The sequence below is a fragment of the Crinia signifera genome, chromosome 3, assembly GCF_055691185.1.
Source record: "Crinia signifera chromosome 3, ASM5569118v1, whole genome shotgun sequence".
Lineage (NCBI taxonomy): Eukaryota > Metazoa > Chordata > Amphibia > Anura > Myobatrachidae > Crinia > Crinia signifera.
In genome coordinates this window covers 199579582-199598141 of record NC_139219.1, presented here as the reverse complement: position 1 = coordinate 199598141, position 18560 = coordinate 199579582, and the positions used below count along the sequence as shown (strand labels likewise).

At 42.3% G+C, this 18560-nt stretch overlaps 1 protein-coding gene and 1 pseudogene across 5 annotated transcripts in view; both read left to right on the top strand.

Moving 5' to 3' along the window:
* The window catches only part of FAM135A (family with sequence similarity 135 member A), a 120555-nt gene that overhangs the window by 45990 nt on the left and 56005 nt on the right, over positions 1–18560 (top strand). For all 5 annotated transcript variants that reach the window (XM_083177257.1, XM_083177255.1, XM_083177258.1 and 2 more), the window contains exon 4: positions 11979–12058. In XM_083177257.1, the coding sequence (XP_083033383.1) occupies positions 11979–12058 (80 nt within the window). The remainder of the gene's footprint in view (positions 1–11978; positions 12059–18560) is intronic.
* On the top strand, positions 15623–15796 carry LOC146066039 (U1 spliceosomal RNA; annotated as a pseudogene).

Genomic DNA, 18560 nt, shown 5'->3' with positions numbered 1-18560 from the left:
TGGAATATGCTGCGCTATATGAGAAACTGTTAATAAAATTAAAATAATCAGGCTGTGTGTATGTTTGTCTCTCATCGGGCCAGCTTCATTGTCAGTGCATTGTAGAATGTACATTCCCTGCTTTTACACACCTTTTTTTCATCTGTGTCACCATATTATGCAGCACGCCAAGAACCTTTGCATTCTGGTGGACTTTATGCAATAAAGAATATCGGTACTTGTTTCCTAGCACGGCGCCCATCGCATGCCTTAATTCGTGGTATACGATGGTATGCAATGGGACCCGATTTTCGGGTCCTAAGAGCCGCACTGTACAATTTTAAAATCGCATCGCATGCCATTAAAATGGCATGCGATGCGATCAAAACGATGATTTAATTGTACATGCACCCTGATGGGTGATTAGTATGTTATATGCACCCCCATTGTTAACGCTACCACCACTATTAACGCCAACCCAAAACGTGGCCCAAGCCTGCGAGGGGCAGCGGTACACGTCCTCCGACCTTTTCATACCCCCACTATCCACGTCGGCGTGGAGTTGATTTTATATAGTGTGGCGAGCCCCGCGTAATACACGTGAAGTTATCCATGTCCCCTCGCGGGGCTCGACGCGCTTCGGGCTCGCTGCGCTCGCCACACTATAGAAAATCAACTCCACGCCGACGTGGATAGTGGAGGTATGAAAAGTTCGTAGGATGCGTACCACCGCCCCTCGTGGGCTCGCCGCGCTTCGGGTTGGCGTTAATAGTGGCGGTGGCGTTAACAATGGGGGTGCATATAACAGACTAATCACACATCAGGGTGATTGTACAATTAAATCATCCATGCGATGCGATCAAAACTATGTAACAGGATTAAAATCGTGGGGGCCGTGCTAGGAAACAAGTACCAGAATATCTATCCTTGTGTATCAATGCCTATCTCCCTATAGATTATAAACTTGCGAGCAGGTCCCTCGTACCTTTGACTGTCTGTAAATACCCTGTTTGTTGTACCACTGTCTCCTATTGTAAAGCACAATGGAATCTGCTGCGCTACAAACTGTTAATAAAATAAAAATTATTAAATTATCAGGCTGTGTGTATGTTTGTCTCTCATCAGCCCAGCTTCATTGTCAGTGCATTGTAGAATGTACGTTCCCTGCTTTTACACACCTTTTTTTCATCTGTGTGTTTTGAATCATCCATGTTTTCACTGATTTTATTGCCACTGTTAAATAGATGTTTTAAAATGATAAAACTGATGAGCTGGGTCTGCAGTGTGTACCTGTAATGCAGGATAGCAAATATTTATATGCTCCAGAGGTGCGAAAAAGGTGAACACGGTCTTCTTATACTGCTGCTGATAAATAGAGACACACTTGGATAGAAGTCCATTCCAGCAACGCTACATCCCAGTTGGCTTATTTCCTGAAATCATGTGTGAAACATGCTCTTCTGCCTCAACCGGAGGGACTTCACCTCACACTCAAATTGAATAAAGTCCAGGGAAAGAACACTCCTATTATGAAGTGAGTTGAGCAGTTCAAGTGATACTGAATCTTAATAGCTGTCACCACTTTGGTGATTTGTCTGCTCCTTGAACAGACAAACACATGGTTGGCATACAGTAAAAAGGACTCTGACAATACTGCCAAGCTGCCTGTTGTGCCTCAGTGTGTTTTACCTCCATGTGACTGAATGGCTGTCCCTTCTGCAGTTAATGTCACAGCCCCTTGGTTTTACAAAACCTCTCTTGTTCCTTTTCATTAGATATAATATCTAGCAGAGTTTGTTTCGTCCCACCTATTTTATGTTTTGTTGTTTATATTGTTGTTTATTAAGTTGTTTTTGTTTATATTGTATGTGCCAGTTGTCCATTAATAGGTATAATTAAGGGGAAGACTGCATGGGCCAAATGGTTCTTATCTGCCGTCAAATTCTCTGTTTCTATATAATTCTCTTTGTAGTATCTTTTTTTTCTATAATGATTTGAAGGTTGCATGTTTGTCCATTCATTGCCAAAATATATGTCATTGCAGCACTGAAACCTTCTCTCTGTCCCATGGGCAAACCTAACAATATATTGCAACACTTGTTCTAATGCTGGGTACACACCAGGACGACTAGGGCACGATTCTGTCAATTTAGATCCAATTCCGACCGGTTGTATGCAGATTGTGTGTATTATCGTGTGTTTTTGCCATTTATTTGATCCGATTCCGATCCAATGCGCGTTCACGCCGCTCGTTTGGTCGCATCTTTGGTCCTACGTGCTGCAGGTAGGATCCGTCAATCCCAGGCCGACCGACCGTCAATCGTATGCAGATCGTGAGTGTTTTTTGCCGCCTCCGTCGTCCGTCCGTCGGTGCGTCCGTCGTTTGATCCAGCCTATTTGAGTGGCATTTCCTAAACACTCCCCCGGCGCCATGTTTTTCCACATAGCAAACAGCGCTGGCGCAGCAGTTGGACTCTCCTTCTTGTCTCATCTCCCAGAACAACAACCTGGTATGTTTGCACTCCCAATGCTCTTCTATGCATGCCCACTGTTGCCACCAATGTATATAGTGTGTATAAAGCACTGGTTTGGCAACCGTGCACCCGACCATGTCACTTTTGTTTTTTTGGGTGGGCCCCATCTGTGTGTGTATACATATAACCAATGTCCACCATTGCAGTATTCCAAGCACTCCTCTCTGCTAGGCCCCATTCACCTGTGTGTGTGTGTGTGTGTGTGTGTGTGTGTGTGTGTGTGTGTGTTTGTGTATATATAGATATATATACATAAACCATTGTCCACCATTGCAGTATTCCATGCACTCCTCTCTGCTAGGCCCCATTCACCTGTGTGTGTGTGTGTTTGTGTATATATAGATATATATACATAAACCATTGTCCACCATTGCAGTATTCCATGCACTCCTCTCTGCTAGGCCCCATTCACCTGTGTGTGTGTGTGTGTGTTTGTGTATATATAGATATATATACATAAACCATTGTCCACCATTGCAGTATTCCATGCACTCCTCTCTGCTAGGCCCCATTCACCTGTGTGCGTGTGTTTGTGTATATATAGATATATATACATAAACCATTGTCCACCATTGCAGTATTCCATGCACTCCTCTCTGCTAGGCCCCATTCACCTGTGTGTGTGTGTGTTTGTGTATATATAGATATATATACATAAACCATTGTCCACCATTGCAGTATTCCATGCACTCCTCTCTGCTAGGCCCCATTCACCTGTGTGCGTGTGTTTGTGTATATATAGATATATATACATAAACCATTGTCCACCATTGCAGTATTCCATGCACTCCTCTCTGCTAGGCCCCATTCACCTGTGTGTGTGAATAGCAATCTGCACAATAAAATGTATAGTGGTTTTCATAAAAGTTTATTAACATTTTAAATACTTAAAACATAAGAACTAGGTAAACTGGTAACTATAACTATAAAAATTTAAATATGAAACAAAACATGGGTATAACTATAACAACTAAAATGGTTTTATCTTTTTACAGTCCCAATGTCCAACGCAAAGGAACAAGAGTTTCTTGAAGGGTTTATTGAAAAATATCGTGCACACGAATGCCTGTGGCGAACTAAATCCAAGGAGTATTCAAACAAAATGAAAAGAAACCAAGCCTTGGAGGAGTTGGCACGCTACAGTCTTCCATTTCACCCAGAGGCCAATGTTGAATGGGTGAGGAAACGCATCCAGAATATGCGCACGGTGTTCTTAAAGGAACACAAGAAGATGGAGGCTGCAAAGAAGTCTGGTGCTGGAGTCGACGAGATGTATCAAACATCGCTCTGGTACTATGACCGGTTGACATTCACCCTCAGCCAGGAGTCGATGAGGACAGGAGTAGTCCTTATGGTAGAACATGAAAACCAAGAAGTCACGGCGCAGGAGGAGGAGGAGAATTCGCAGTCTGCATCGGTGAGTCTATTTTTTTGGCTATCTAATTGATTCCTCCTGCCAATCCACAGCGCCCTCCCCATTAAAGTAGGCCATGTACTCTTCCCTCACCTGTTTGGCTCGTGCACTCCCTGTGTAGTGTTGTGTTGGGGTTTGCAAGGAGGATATCTGCACTACCTCCTCTGGCAGTTCTTGGTCTTCTTGGAGTGCTGTGCCTGTAGCCCTTTGCTGTGTGGCTTTTCTGCGGAGCAAATTGTGCAGGACACAGCACGCCGTGACAACCCAGTCAATTTTGTCCACCCTCAGGTTAATGGCAGTGTGGAAAATGCGAAACCGGCTTGCCAGGATGCCAAAAGCATTTTCCACAACACGCCGTGCCCTGGATAGCCTGTAGTTAAAGATCCTTTTGTCATGGTTCAACCCCCTTTGCGCATATGGCTTCATGACATGCTCGTGCAGGCCAAAAGCCTCGTCAGCCACAAAAACAAAGTTAAGCCCCTGTTTAGTTTCCTGGACAGACGGCAAGTGAAGGGTGTTCGCTATGAGCCTTTCGTAGAACTTTGTGTCCTTGAAAGTGCCACCATCCGATGCACGGCCATTCCTTCCTACATCCAGGAAGATAAACTCATAGTTCGCATTAACAACAGCCATTAGTACAATGCTAAAATAGCCCTTGTAATTAAAATAGTAGGAACCACTATTGATAGGCTGGGCTATGCGGACATGTTTGCCATCAATGGCTCCACCGCAATTTGGGAAGTTCCATCGCTGTTCAAACTCCTCTGCGATGACTTTCCATTCATTCACGCTGGTAGGGAACTGAAATTAGAAGTAAATAGAATTGATTAGTAAACATGTTCAATTTTTTTACAGCTTGGTGACTACCCACCTGCAACCCCAGACCTATCTGTCCTATCTGAGAATGCATGCACATCGAACGAAGTTCCTACTCCGGCACGCACTCCGCCACCCACCCTGGAACCCACTCCACCACTCCCCCGTGCCAAAAAAATGCGTGGCAAAGGAAAAAAAGGAGAAGCAGCGGCACATGAAGAATTTATGATGCGGGCACATCAAGTCCTGCAAAGAAACCCCGACAAACATGACAACTACTTCACTTATGTGGCAGAGTGTGTTCGCAACATGGCTCCTGACCAGCAACTTACTTTTGAAAAGTTATGCATGGAGTTGGTGTATAATGGCAGTTTAGGGTATCTCAACAGTGGCACTAAAATAGTTGGCATTGGTAGTGCACCAGACACACCACTGTCATTAGAATCACCAGTGCCTACTCCGCCTGCCACCGTAGCAGGCCAGTCGAGCACAATTCCAACACATACCCAGTCAACACCTACACAGCCTTCTCAACCCCCCCAGTACCGTCAATTCTACAGTTCTTTACTGATAGAAGATCCAGAGTGTCCTGTTTTTGAGGATCTGTCTTAAAAAATAGGCTACTTTATCATTTACCATCGACATGGTCTCAGCTGCAGGTATGTGATGGCCACTGCTCACATGGCGTATGGCGCACATCAATGGGGCCGGGACCATTGCATCTGCGCCATGCGCCATGTGGGCCGCAGCCTTTACATATCTGCAGCAGACATCCTCTGCCACACAAGGGCCACAGTGTGTATTTTTGTTTATTTATATGCTGCTACCTGTACCTGCATTACCAGAGGGAGAACAGGATTCTCCTCAATCTGGATAGCAAACTCCATTTATTGCCCTTTTTTCTTTGCCAATAGTATGGGGTACTGTGCGGCAGACATGGTCTCAGCTGCAGGTATGTGATGGCCACTGCTCACATGGCGTATGGCGCACATCAATGGGGCCGGGACCATTGCATCTGCGCCATGCGCCATGTGGGCCGCAGCCTTTACATATCTGCAGCAGACATCCTCTGCCGCACAGTACCTTATCCCTACTGTTGTAAGGGCATGTTCCAGAAGTTACCAGAGTGTGTTTTTTTTGTTTATTTATATGCTGCTACCTGTACCTGCATTACCAGAGGGAGAACAGGATTCTCCTCAATCTGGATAGCAAACTCCATTTATTGCCCTTTTTTCTTTGCCAATAGTATGGGGTACTGTGCGGCAGACATGGTCTCAGCTGCAGGTATGTGATGGCCACTGCTCACATGGCGTATGGCGCACATCAATGGGGCCGGGACCATTGCATCTGCGCCATGCGCCATGTGGGCCGCAGCCTTTACTTATCTGCGGCAGACATCCTCTGCCACACAGTAGCCCGTACTTATTGGGAAAGTTTAAACTGGGTCATACATACTTAAATCTTTATATATAGTGTGTGTTTTTGTACAATATCTTTTATATATGGTATTATAATATATTTGTGTTGACACAATCTATTTACTATTTTACATGTTTTAACCATGAAAGGCCTAAAAAACCTGTTTCTGTCCTAGGCCTAAATTATAAATAAAAATATTTTGTTTGCACAATAAAGTGTACAGTGTATATTTCATCCTTACCTTGCAATACTGGTACTGCAGCACCTTCACAATGGCTTTGCAGGTCTCCGGGATGATGAGGCCCAAAGCTTGCGGGGAGATGAGGGATCCAAACTTTAGGTCAGCAAGAGACCGTCCTGTCGCCAGAAACCTCAGGGTCACCACCAGCCGTTCCTCAGCAGGGATAGCCATGCGATACTTGGTATCCTGCTTCTCGATGTGGGGAGTCACCAGACGCAGCAATTCCTGGAATGTGGCATCATCCATCCTCAAGAAGTTACGAAAATCGTCTGGGTTATTCTCCCTGATGTCCCTGAGCAGTGGCATGTGCGAACGAGTCTGACGCTGAAGTAGCCACTGCTTTGTCCAGCATGATCTTTCTCTCCTGCGCTGGGCTCTCTGACGTCTGAGCTTCAACACTGCATAATAGAGCAGGTACTGTTGCTGGTGACTACCCATCACTGCATTCTCCATAGTGCAGGGTTAAAAGACACTTTGTAATGGCAGGCAAAACAAAGTAATGTGTAAATAGCTATGTCCAGCGTTCAGCAGGTATAAACCAAGCCTCACTAGTAACAAAGCAGAAATACACTGGTTTAAAATGGCTGCTGCTATTCCTATCCCCTCTGCTAGTCCAGCCCCTTCATTTAAATTTCAAAGGCCAATCGGACGACGGTCGCAGGTGTTCTTGCAAAAAAACAAAAACCAGCGATCCGACCGTCTTAACGACCATCGCGGGCGCATCGGGATCGGATCTAGATCGTTCCGCCAAAAAACCACAATTTTTGCTAATCGTTTGCTGGGGACTGCCTGGGAGCTCCCGGGAAGTCCAAGGGAAATCGTTCCATGGTCGTCTATCGGTCGTGAACGACGGTGGTCGTCCTGGTGTGTACCCTACATAAGAAGCTGTAACACTGCTCCTATTATTGTAAAGTTGCCTTCTGCAGCTTTCTTGCCTGTTCAATTATTTACAGAAGAATGTTTTCTGATCTCTTGCTTCAGATTGTTTTAAATTATAAAACAACTGTTAAATGTCACGAAAGGTGTTAAGTTGCAGAACACCACAACATAAGTATAAATATCGTATGTGCTGCTATAATGGTAACTGGAAAGCCTTTTGGAAATGATAGCAATTTGTCCTGTTGGTTGTATCCGCTTTCTACACAAAGAGTGTGTATGAGATGAAAGTATTGTTGCCTAGTGATATATTATTTTTAAGATCTGAAATATAACATTACAACCCCGTTTCCTAATAAAGTTTTAGAAAATGTTAGTCATTGTCAACTTTTGGCCAGTTATTGATATTTTGATTTGTATAGTCCTCTAAAAATCAGTTCTCAACACACTTGAATTGTTTATGTGGATTGTGTTGGCATTTCTAACCATGCCTGATTAACCAAATACAGGGTGCATGGAGTTGGGGGACTTGTCACAAGCATTAGAGCATACATACAAGTTGTATAACCTTTGTTACATGCACATGGGCAGTATGAATGGCGAGTCCCTGAGCGCCTATACACGTGTGATTAGCAGCATTACAAGGCAAGCTACTTGTGTATTAGCCTAGCTCAGTGGTAGCCAACCCTAGCCCTCGAGAGCTACCAACAGTTCACATTTTCCAGACAACCTAGCTGCTGCACTCATTAATCACTGACACATTTTAAAAGATACACAGATGAAGCTAATTAGCTCACTTGTGATTCTGTGAGGAGACCTGCAAAACATGCACTGTTGGTAGCTCTAGAGGACTAGGGTTGGCTACCCCAGGCCTAGCTCATCTGGAACCTTTTATCAGGCCATAAGTTATAACCCCAGAAAATAATTTTCTTCAGTTACCACATACAACGCGCATTGTGATTTCACAAAGGTTAACCTCTCCATTTAGTACATTTCTTATTTTAACTTCAGTTAAAGGCATTGTCTGTGGTGGGTAGTCAATTAAGTGCCATATCTCACATCCTGAATGCAAATACAACAAGCATGTGTCAAACTTGTTTGAGTTTGATGTACAGTTTCACTAGTGTTCAAGCGCAAATCACTTTCTAATGCCTTTCAAAACTAAATATCACATTGTCTATACATACACATTAAAGTGACGGGTTGAAGCAGATGTATACCATACGGCGGGAGCAGAATATTATAGCTCCTCTGCCCGAAACACAAGGTGCTTATCTATGCTGTTTTTTTTTACCTTGTTTTGATTGAAAGCCAGGGCTGTGGGACGTTTTGGAGGGTGGTTTCAGTGGGATGACATTGTGGCTACTCATCGGACCTCCTTCTTGCACACCTGTCCTGTTTCCATTTTACAACATGCTTCCACCTCTTTCAGATAGCACCTAATTACCGGAATCATTCTTGTTTGTTGCTGGTTCGAACCGATAATAGGTGCGATCTGAAAGGGCTTACCGGTTCCATAACCCGGGATTACAAACTGATTAAAATGCAGGGTTCTTACCGTTTCATTATGGGGTTGCTGTGCTGTGTGAACTGGTTAATCGGTGGAGTGTCCCGGTTCCCGTTTACTCTGATGGCAGAGGCAGTGCTTGAAGTAGCGTCGGCTCCAATCGCTGCCTCCTCCCCCGCACCCGATGATGGCACTCACCGCCCCCGCATGACGTCAGTGAATCGGCAATATTGCTGGTTCACTGAAGGGGTCCAGAGAGAGCAAAATGCACGGTCGCATCGGGACTGAACCCGTTTTAAAGTCCCGGTGCGACCCCACATTTTGCGATGTGAAAGCATGCATTTCTGGTAGTGAACCTTTTAATAGCGATCTTTTGTTTACCTAAATAATCGGAAGTGTCAAAGGTAAGGGTCTAATGCCTAAGTCAGGGGTAGCCAACTCCAGTCCTCGAGAGCTACCAACAGTTAATGTTTTCCAGGTCTCCTCACAGAATCACAAGTGAAGTAATTAGCTCTACCTGTTTATCATTTATAATGTGTCAGCGAGTGATGAATACACCTGTGCCTCAGCTAGGTGATCTAGAAAACGTGCACTGTTGGTAGCTCTCGAGGACTGGAGTTGGCTACCATTGGCCTAAGTGCATGGTAATTATCATTGGTCTGGGGACAGTTGTCTTTCTACAGATATGAAATCACATTGAGTGAGCGTGAAGAATCTTATCTTTTACAGCTAATCCCCAGGATATTTATTAAGAGTGAAGAAGTTGCCCATAGCAATTTATTCGCTTCTACCTGTCTTTTTATAGAATCTACCTAAAAACATAAAATTTGATGGCCTATCTAGTCTGTCCCTTTTTTAACCATGTTACCCTTACCATGCATGTTTAAATTGTTCTATTGTCTTAGTTCTACCAGCTATACCCCTATTTATTCTGTATTTTATCAACACACCCTGTATGTTACCTTGTAATTTGTTTTTTGTTTGCTATGTACAGCGCTGCGGACACTTTGGGCAGTATTCAATGAGAATACTGACGACGTGCAGCGAATCCTGTTTAGGATTTGCTCTACATTCGCCACTGCTCGCTGCGTTCTGGAGCCTCGCCGGCTCCAGTATTCAACGAGTCAGGGGCTCGCTGCCCCTGACTGGCGAATTTTAACTCCTGCAGCGATGCCGCAGGGAGCCCGAGGACGGTGGCAGGCAGGGAGATGGAAGTCTCCCTGCCTGCCCCAGAACGTTTGTGGGGGAGAGGTGGGCTCCCCGGGTGCCAGGCAGCACAGGCTGCCCCCCGGGGGTGCCAGCAGGGGACCGGTATATTCACTACACCCGATCATGCATATGTAATGATCGGGTGCAGTGACTATATGAATATCTAATGAGCGACTCGGCTCCGGCCCCCTGCTGGCTGGTCTGTGTAAAAAAAAAAAAAAAAAAAAAAATATATATATATATATATATATATATATATATATATATATATATATATATATATATATATATATATATATATATATATATATATATATATATATATATATATATATATATATATATATATATATATATGCAGCAAAATTGGATAAAGGATAGCGACTACCTATACCTATATAAAAAACGTATCCAGTTGTAAAAAACAAAGGATTTTTTATTCAAGTACACAGTATTAGTTAAAAGAGCAAACAATGGGTAAAAATTAGAAAAACACTTTTACGTTAAATATGCGAAATATAATAAAAAGGCCTACAAAGGAATTCGCTATAAAAAAGGGGTTGGAGGGGGAGAGAGATAAAGCTATCAGCAGTCAGTCAGCAGGCTGTACCCAACGCGTTTCGTCGTAGAGACTTCATCAAGGGCCCTGATTTTCCTGATTTTTTTTTACACCAAATGTAAAAAAAAAAACACTTTATTTTAAAAGTTCACATTCCACTTCACCATAAAAAGATAGCGATTGCTACTCGGTGAATCATGGCAAAAAAAACCTTGAAATGTATTCACCATCTGGTCATTGAATAGGGTGATTCACCATTTTAGTCAAAAATTCGCCTTACAGCACAAAATAGCCATAAAAACATGGCGAATCAGCCGAATTGAATACCGTCCTTTGTGGCGCCTTAAAAATAAACCTACTACTACTACTACTACAGTATTTGCATGCAGGATCATTTTAGGGGATTCCAAACTGAGAAAAAGATCTAACCACAAAAAAATGCATTACTCTTTTGTACATAAAAGGATTGCTTTCTTATTTCTAGTTTTACCTATGATCGGTTAAAAAATATTTATTTACAGTACATCCTTGACAAATAAAGCCATCTCATATCGACGAAGCAGCATTGGTGATATTGTAACTATGAGGAAGGAATGGTGGCTTTTGACACTATACGTAGTGGTACACACACACACACACACACACACACACACACACACACCCTAACTCACTCAGAAGATTTTATTGTAGCAGCAGATATTGTATTAAGGGAACCATTTTATGTTAAGTGTAACTGAGTTGTTGATGACACATCTATAAATTTGAACTTGCCACAGCTCCTCCTAACATGAGTCTATATTCTCCTGTCTACCCATATCCCCTATAGATTGTAAACTTGTATTAGTAGGGCCTTCTTCATGCTGATTGGATGCTAATTATAAATCTGTGTGAATTGATACTCTGTTATTTTGTAGTTTATGCATATTAATGTCTGTTTTATCATCTTGTATCGTGCCACATAACGTTTGTAGTAATTACCCCATCTGTGTCACCCATGTGTGTCCCTCCAGTTTTAGAATCTAAACTCTTACAAGCAGGGCCCTCTTCTCTCATGTGCTTTTCCTGCACCGATGATGGCACCAAGTTTTTGTTGCATCCTTATACTTATTCCAGTGTCCTCTGCTGATCAGCTATATTTATGTACCCTGTACTTGTACTCTATTGTATTCAACTGTAAGTTACTGTTTTGTTTACAGGTCGAATGTTTATTTGATCTATTTTATGCAAAACCAGCAGATATTTCAGAGGATCTGAACTATCTGCCAGGTTAGAATAGCCCCCTAATCTGTTACTAAATGCCTGTTTTCGTACCTGAAGCATCGGTTAAGATCAACGTTCATAAATTTAAAATCAGTAAAAAATCTATGGAAATTTTCATTCACTTAAAAGATGTTGGAAAAAAATTAAAATTTGTCTTGTTTCAGATTTTATCAGCTGCGAGCATCTATGAAAATCCCTCCCCGAATTCCTCACAGAATAGAAGCAAGTCTGTTACGTGTCACAGGTATGCCTCTCTTTATTCTGTGTAAAGCTTACTATGTTACTTACAGTATGCTCTCCTCGGTACTTGTGTATTATCACGGCGCCCATCGCATCGCATACCACTAATTAAGGTATGCGATGGGACCCGATTTGAGCCTTTGCTGAGTATACAATTTTAATATCACGTTGTATCGCATGCCATTATAATGGCATGCGATGCGACGCGATCATGCCCGATTTGGGCTTATTCCCATGTTAAATGCCCCCCCCCCCCCACCCGATTTTTTAATTGTATACCCACCCTGATGGGTAATGAGTATGTTAAACGCCACCCCACTATCAACGCCAACCCAAAGTGTGACGAGCTGGGGCGGTACGCGTCCTCCGACCTTTTCATGCCCCCACTATCCACGTCGGCGTGGAGTCGATTTTATATAGTGTGACGAGCGTGAAGCATGGCGAGCCCCGCGAGGGGATGCAGAATATATGTGAAGTCATCAGCATCCCCTCGCGGCGCTCGCCACACTATATAACCTTGGTGCACCTTGAAAAAGCTATTTAGCAAAACGCGTTGGTGGAGGAGAGCAAGGACACCCAAATATCCAGACGCCTCACTGTTCATCCCCTGCGACCGAACCAGTCTCCAGAATTTATTCCCACAGCCAGAAATCAAGGGACAGCACTTCCACACACACTAGGTAGAGCACCTCACAACAACCTGGGTTGGAGAACAGCACTTCTCCTAAAATAAGTTTCCCTGCATTGGCATTCATAAATGGGACTTTAATCCGGAGGCATCATAGGAACGGACACAGGACACTATACGGCTGAACTGTGGGTGAATATCCCTGCTCTCATTTTATACTTTTGTGGTACCTTCAATTTTTATAGATATATGACTTATCTCATTATTTTAAGCATACTTATTTTTTTATAAATCTTTAATCAATATACTTAAACCTGTTGCATGTTCTTAGCGAGCGCGGTTTCACCCCCCTTTTCTTCTTGTACTGTATTTTTTGGGCTTGACTTTCCAATTTTAGAAACCACAGCCCCAGCAAGACAACTCTTCCCAGGCGCCCTTCCAGGTCACTCCGGTGACCTATTCCCTTTCTATATTCTTGCAAATTTAAGTTAAGCTGGCCATACATCTACAGATTTATTGTCCGATCCGGCTGGTTGGAACAAAAACATGGTTATGGATGAGAGCAAATGACAGTTGCTTTGAAATGCTGGAAAACGAACAAACTTTTATTCAGATATTACCAGGTTTTTGTTCCAACCAGCCGGATCGGACAATAAATCTGTAGATGTATGGCTATCTTTAGTTGCTTGTCATGTAACTATACCAAGTCAGATACTGTATGTGCTCTGGTGTAGTCTTTATAAATGGCCACTCCTTCCCTATGTTGGTACAATTTATCTGGCTTCCCTTTGTTTTTTGGACTGATCATTCACTCACTAAAATGGTAAATATGTTTTTTTTTTGTGTGTGTGTGTTTATTGTTGAAGCATAATTCATAGAAGCTATGCTTTTTGCATAGATTTCCAGCAGCTTTAAATAATGAAATTTGTATTAATCATACTGTTGTGCTGGAAAATGAACCAAGAATTGCTTTGAAACAACTGCGCTCATTAACATAGGATCAGTGAATTCAGACCTGGCAAATGTTAATATTTATCTCGTGCATGCTAAAGTGCTAGCTGCCCAGTTGTCTGTTTTTGATGTGAACAGCGTAGTGCCTTCATTTTCTAGGTACAAGTTGATCTTTCCGTAAGCCTGGAGCCTTCTGTTAACAGACTTGTGTTAACAACATCCCAACATCCCTACTAAGATTATTTTCCTGTACTTCACAGCTGCAATTTTCCTAGGAGAGAAGAATAAAACATCAAGTGTTCTGAAATGTGTTTTATTTTTATTGTTTTTCTATGTGCTTCAAACCGTAAAAGTTAGACATACAGATTTTTTTTATCTGTTTATATAACCCACATATATTATGCAGATAGGTTTGAAATCCAGATGCAATTTACAGCACAGACCGAAAGTACCAATGGCCAGTACTTTGCCTATACAATGGACCTCTATTGCCATTTTACAGCATGGGGTCTGATGCACTATTGCTGCAGATGTCAAGAGATTGACAATGTGCAGCCTTTTGGTGGTAGGGAGGGGTGGCAATGGCAGCCTCTTCTCAAAACAGAGGCATGTCACCTCTTTCTGGTCAGTGTCTCCCTCATCCCTGGAGATTTCCTGACCTCTTATTTTTCTAAATATTTTTATTGAACCCGAAGCATATGTCAGACAAAAGAATACCATGGTGTAACCGAAATTGCAATGATGTCAGAATTTCCATCGGTTTAATGTCTTTCGTACACGAAAATAGAGATAAATGAGTCCAAATGAAAAGTTTAAAAGACAGAAATGGAGTAATACAAAAACTGCATAAAAACTTTTGCAAGAAAATCATATTAATATGTATGATAAGTAACAACACTTACACAACAGCATTTGCACCAGTATATTTCATTTTCAGTTCTAATCAGGATTTTGTGTTAGGTAGAACAAGAAGAAAAACAGGATTATCACATAGTTGCTGAGGTTTTTCCTGGTTGTGGGTGCGCAAAAAGGACAATAGGTTTTTATATGTGGCAAATGGTACCTCTAGTGAAGTGTCTGCCTTTTGTGTTCGTGATAGAAACATAAATGCAATTGGTGAATGAAGATCTAAACCTTTTGCTTGTCATTATTTCATACAATTGAGACACTCAAAAAACTTATTGCCATCAAGGCTAAAGAGCACATGACCGTAGAAATAACAGTGGCAGCGACCTGCATCTGATACCACTTGACAGATTGGAACCTCCCACAACTTGTTTCCTGTCTAATGCCCTGGAGATACTTTTAAGGCCTCACAATCATAATCTCAGAATCAATAAAGATATGCCTGATTGGATCATAGATTGCCAACAGCTGAGGGTCTTTAGTGAGCATTGTTGATTGACAGTGGGGACTATTGTCAGAAATTGCTAGGACTTGTAATTCATGAATAGCCAGAGGGTGTCCATACTTTTTCTTCTTTCTTTTTTTTTCTCCTGCAAGCTTAAAGTCAGGATCCTTGCATCGGCATCGTTACCATCAACTCCTTCCTGTTAGGGTTAGGCACCAGAGGGAGATGGTTAAGGGGAGTGTGGAATATCGGATAGACAGTGTCTAAATACAGTCAGTGAGTTCACCTCAAATGGTCGAAATGCAATAGGTTGACAGGGTCAAAAGGTCGAAATGAAAAAATGTAGACCCATGAAAAGGTCGATATGGGGTTTTCAAATTTATTTGTTTCACTGTCACGCTTAATGAATTTTCTTACACATGACCTCAACATTTAAATAGTTAAGGAACATATAATTGCTATTATTAAGCACTTCAGAAATGTTCTTGTTTCAGCAGCTAAACACAAAGAACCAGGTGCGAAAAATGGCTTATACTACCACGTACACTGGAATACTATGGCAGACAGTTTGTAGTCCTTTCTGAATAACTGTCCTATCCTTGTTAGAGTATGTGATGAAAACAAAGATGTTATCCCTCATACTTTCCTGGCAGGGGAGATACCATGATCATGAAGGTGGTTCTCCCAGGGTGAGGCTCATCCATTGCACTCCAGGTGTGTTGACCCTTGCGATTTCCCCAAATGCGGGAAACTCGACTGCATAATTTGTGGTAGTGGGGGACTGCATTCGCAAAAAAAAAAATGTTCTCCAACAAGACATTATTAACAAAGATAATAACTTTGGTATTAAGCAGAATGCTGAAGATTATTTGGCTTGACTGAAACCTGTAGCTGTAGCCCTGGACCATGAACAACTGCACAATCCGTAAGTTCGTACAAGTGTGAAAGAAGCTGTTAGGCCGGTTTCACACACTCTGGCTCCTGCCGGACGGCGAAATCCCGCACGGCCAGGGAGCCGTGCCGCACACATTAGTTGTGAATGGACACTATTGTGTCCATTCACACGGGACGGCCATGGCCCGGCCGCACGGCTGCAGCCGGATCCCACCACTGGAAGGGACGGCTGCCGGGCTGTGGCCATCCCCTCCATGATAAAGTACTGTGTGCGGCACGGCTCCCTGGCTGTGCGGGATTTCACGTCCGGCAGGAGCCGGAGTGTGTGAAACCGGCCTTAGATGATCTTGAAGAGATCGGACACAACAGCAATGTTGTAGAGATGGCAAAGGCAAGAGCTTTAAAAATGTTGGCTAATCTCGATCCTAGGTACATGGGGAAAGAAGCTTAGTCCTGCTGAACTTGAGATTGCTATATAGTTTGCTCAAGCTGATCATCATCAAATTATTCCTGTCATCATCAACTTTCCCTGAAACCATTTGCACCATACATGTTTGAAGTGGACACTTCACCCCAAGTATCTCCTCTAGCTAGTTGGATGTCCTACACAGCTCAACTTCAGTTAGACACTTCTGTAGTAAATCTTCTGAAGCAGATGTTCACTGCAGTTTCATCAAGTGCAGGGATTGAAAGGATTTTTTTCAATGTACACTTTTTACAATCCAAATCACACAACAGATTGGGAAATGAAAAAAGCAGCTAAGCTGGTTGCATGCTGCAGAGCTTTTTCTGTTCAAATTTGAAATTCAGAGTCTAATTTTACTACTTGATGCAAATGTTTAGTGTGTGTATTTATTAGATTGCAGTGTTAATTGTGTTACTGTTCTCACTTCAAAAATAATCATGAAATACTGAAACAAAGTGTAAAAATTAATCAGTTTTTGTAAAAAAATAATAAGAAGAAAATACTAATCCCAAAAATCTGCTTTAAAATCAAGTAAATTAAACTTAAATCAATCAGATTTTTTTTTTTAACAAAAAAAAAAAAAATGAGATTTTTTTTGCAAACCTGACAGAAATGCACTTCACACACGCCCGTGGAGGTGGACTACACGAAAGTTGATACTCGCTATCAACCCCAACACTGCCTACTATAACCATAGGCAATGACCAGCTCTACAATCATACAGATAGCTGGCAACTCTTTGTACATGCAGACACACTGCCTGCACAGTGTGCAAGGAACCATGGGGGTGATTTCAATTTGGTTTACCAAAGTAAACTCCTTTTAATGGACAAAACCATGTGCATTGCGGGTGGGGCTGATGTAACGTGTTCAGAGCGTTACATTTGGGTGAGTTGGGATCAAACTGAAATCTAAATGGCAGTGTAAAGCAGCCAGTATTTACCCTGCACAGAAATAAAATAACTCACCAAAATGTAACTCTTAGCCCAACCTGCTATGCACATGGTTTTGTGCATTAAAGAATGAGTTTGCTTATGCAAACCAACCTGAATCACCCACCATATTCACTATCCTAGTTACGACTGGTATCTGGATGACTGGTCGTCGGTCAGTAGGTCAACACCACATGGTTGACATTGACAAAATGTTGACATGCACTAGGCTGACACTAGCAAAAGGTACCTACCGTTTTCTCATTTTCTTTGTTTTGTTGGACTTTATCATGCTTTACGATCCATATACGTTACTATTGGGAATTGTATAGTCTGAAGTATGGCGTGGGTACACACTACACTAATTGGCAAACTTTCATGTGTCAACCTTTTGTACATCTCAACCTTTTCCATGTCGACTTTGTGTCAGTCTTTTAGGGTCCACGCAGACACTGTCAACCAGATGATCCACACACATTAGGGTGAGAGGGTGGGGTGGGTTAGGGTTACTATACCCCCCAAGGTTTTTAGTGACAACATGCCGCTGCCAGAACTCTGAATGGTCACCCCTGGGATATTGTACCCAACCCCCCTAAAGACCTGTCCAAAGCAAAGATGAACATAAAAGGTTAAAACTTTGTTGATTTGCATCAGCAGCATACTAGTAAATCATGATGCCAGCTAGTGAGGTTACAGTGTGTCATTGCTTCTGTCAGCAGTGTCAGCTAGTAAAGATAAGGAAAGTATATCACAGTTCGTTTATCAATGAAAGACTGTAAGTAGGCTTCTGGTTTAATGAGATGTAGCTGTCAGGCCTCAAGTCTCGGTAGAAATGCCTTTTGTTTCTCTTGTGTATAAACTCTTAATTCTCCAGAATATTGTTTCTGTTAACTAAAAGCCATCTCCAGTCATGTCACACTGCCAGAGGCCTTTAGCATTGGGACTGTATCTGAAATAGCACAGCTGTGCATGAGATAAAAAAGATGGTTATACACAAAAACCAGCACCCAGCCAGAAAGTAACATAAGCCTGTGGCAAGTGGATTCTCTGTCTTCATCAGGCTGCATTGCTTTAACGTTTCATTTGGAAGATTCTCTCAAGCACTTCATAATATTGTATGCACAAAGCATATACAGTACTGTATGCGTGTGTGTGTGTGTGTATACACACACACACACACACGCACGCATATATATATATATATATATATATATATATATATATATATAGTGTGTGTATATATGTATGTGTGTGTATATATATATATATATATATATATATGTA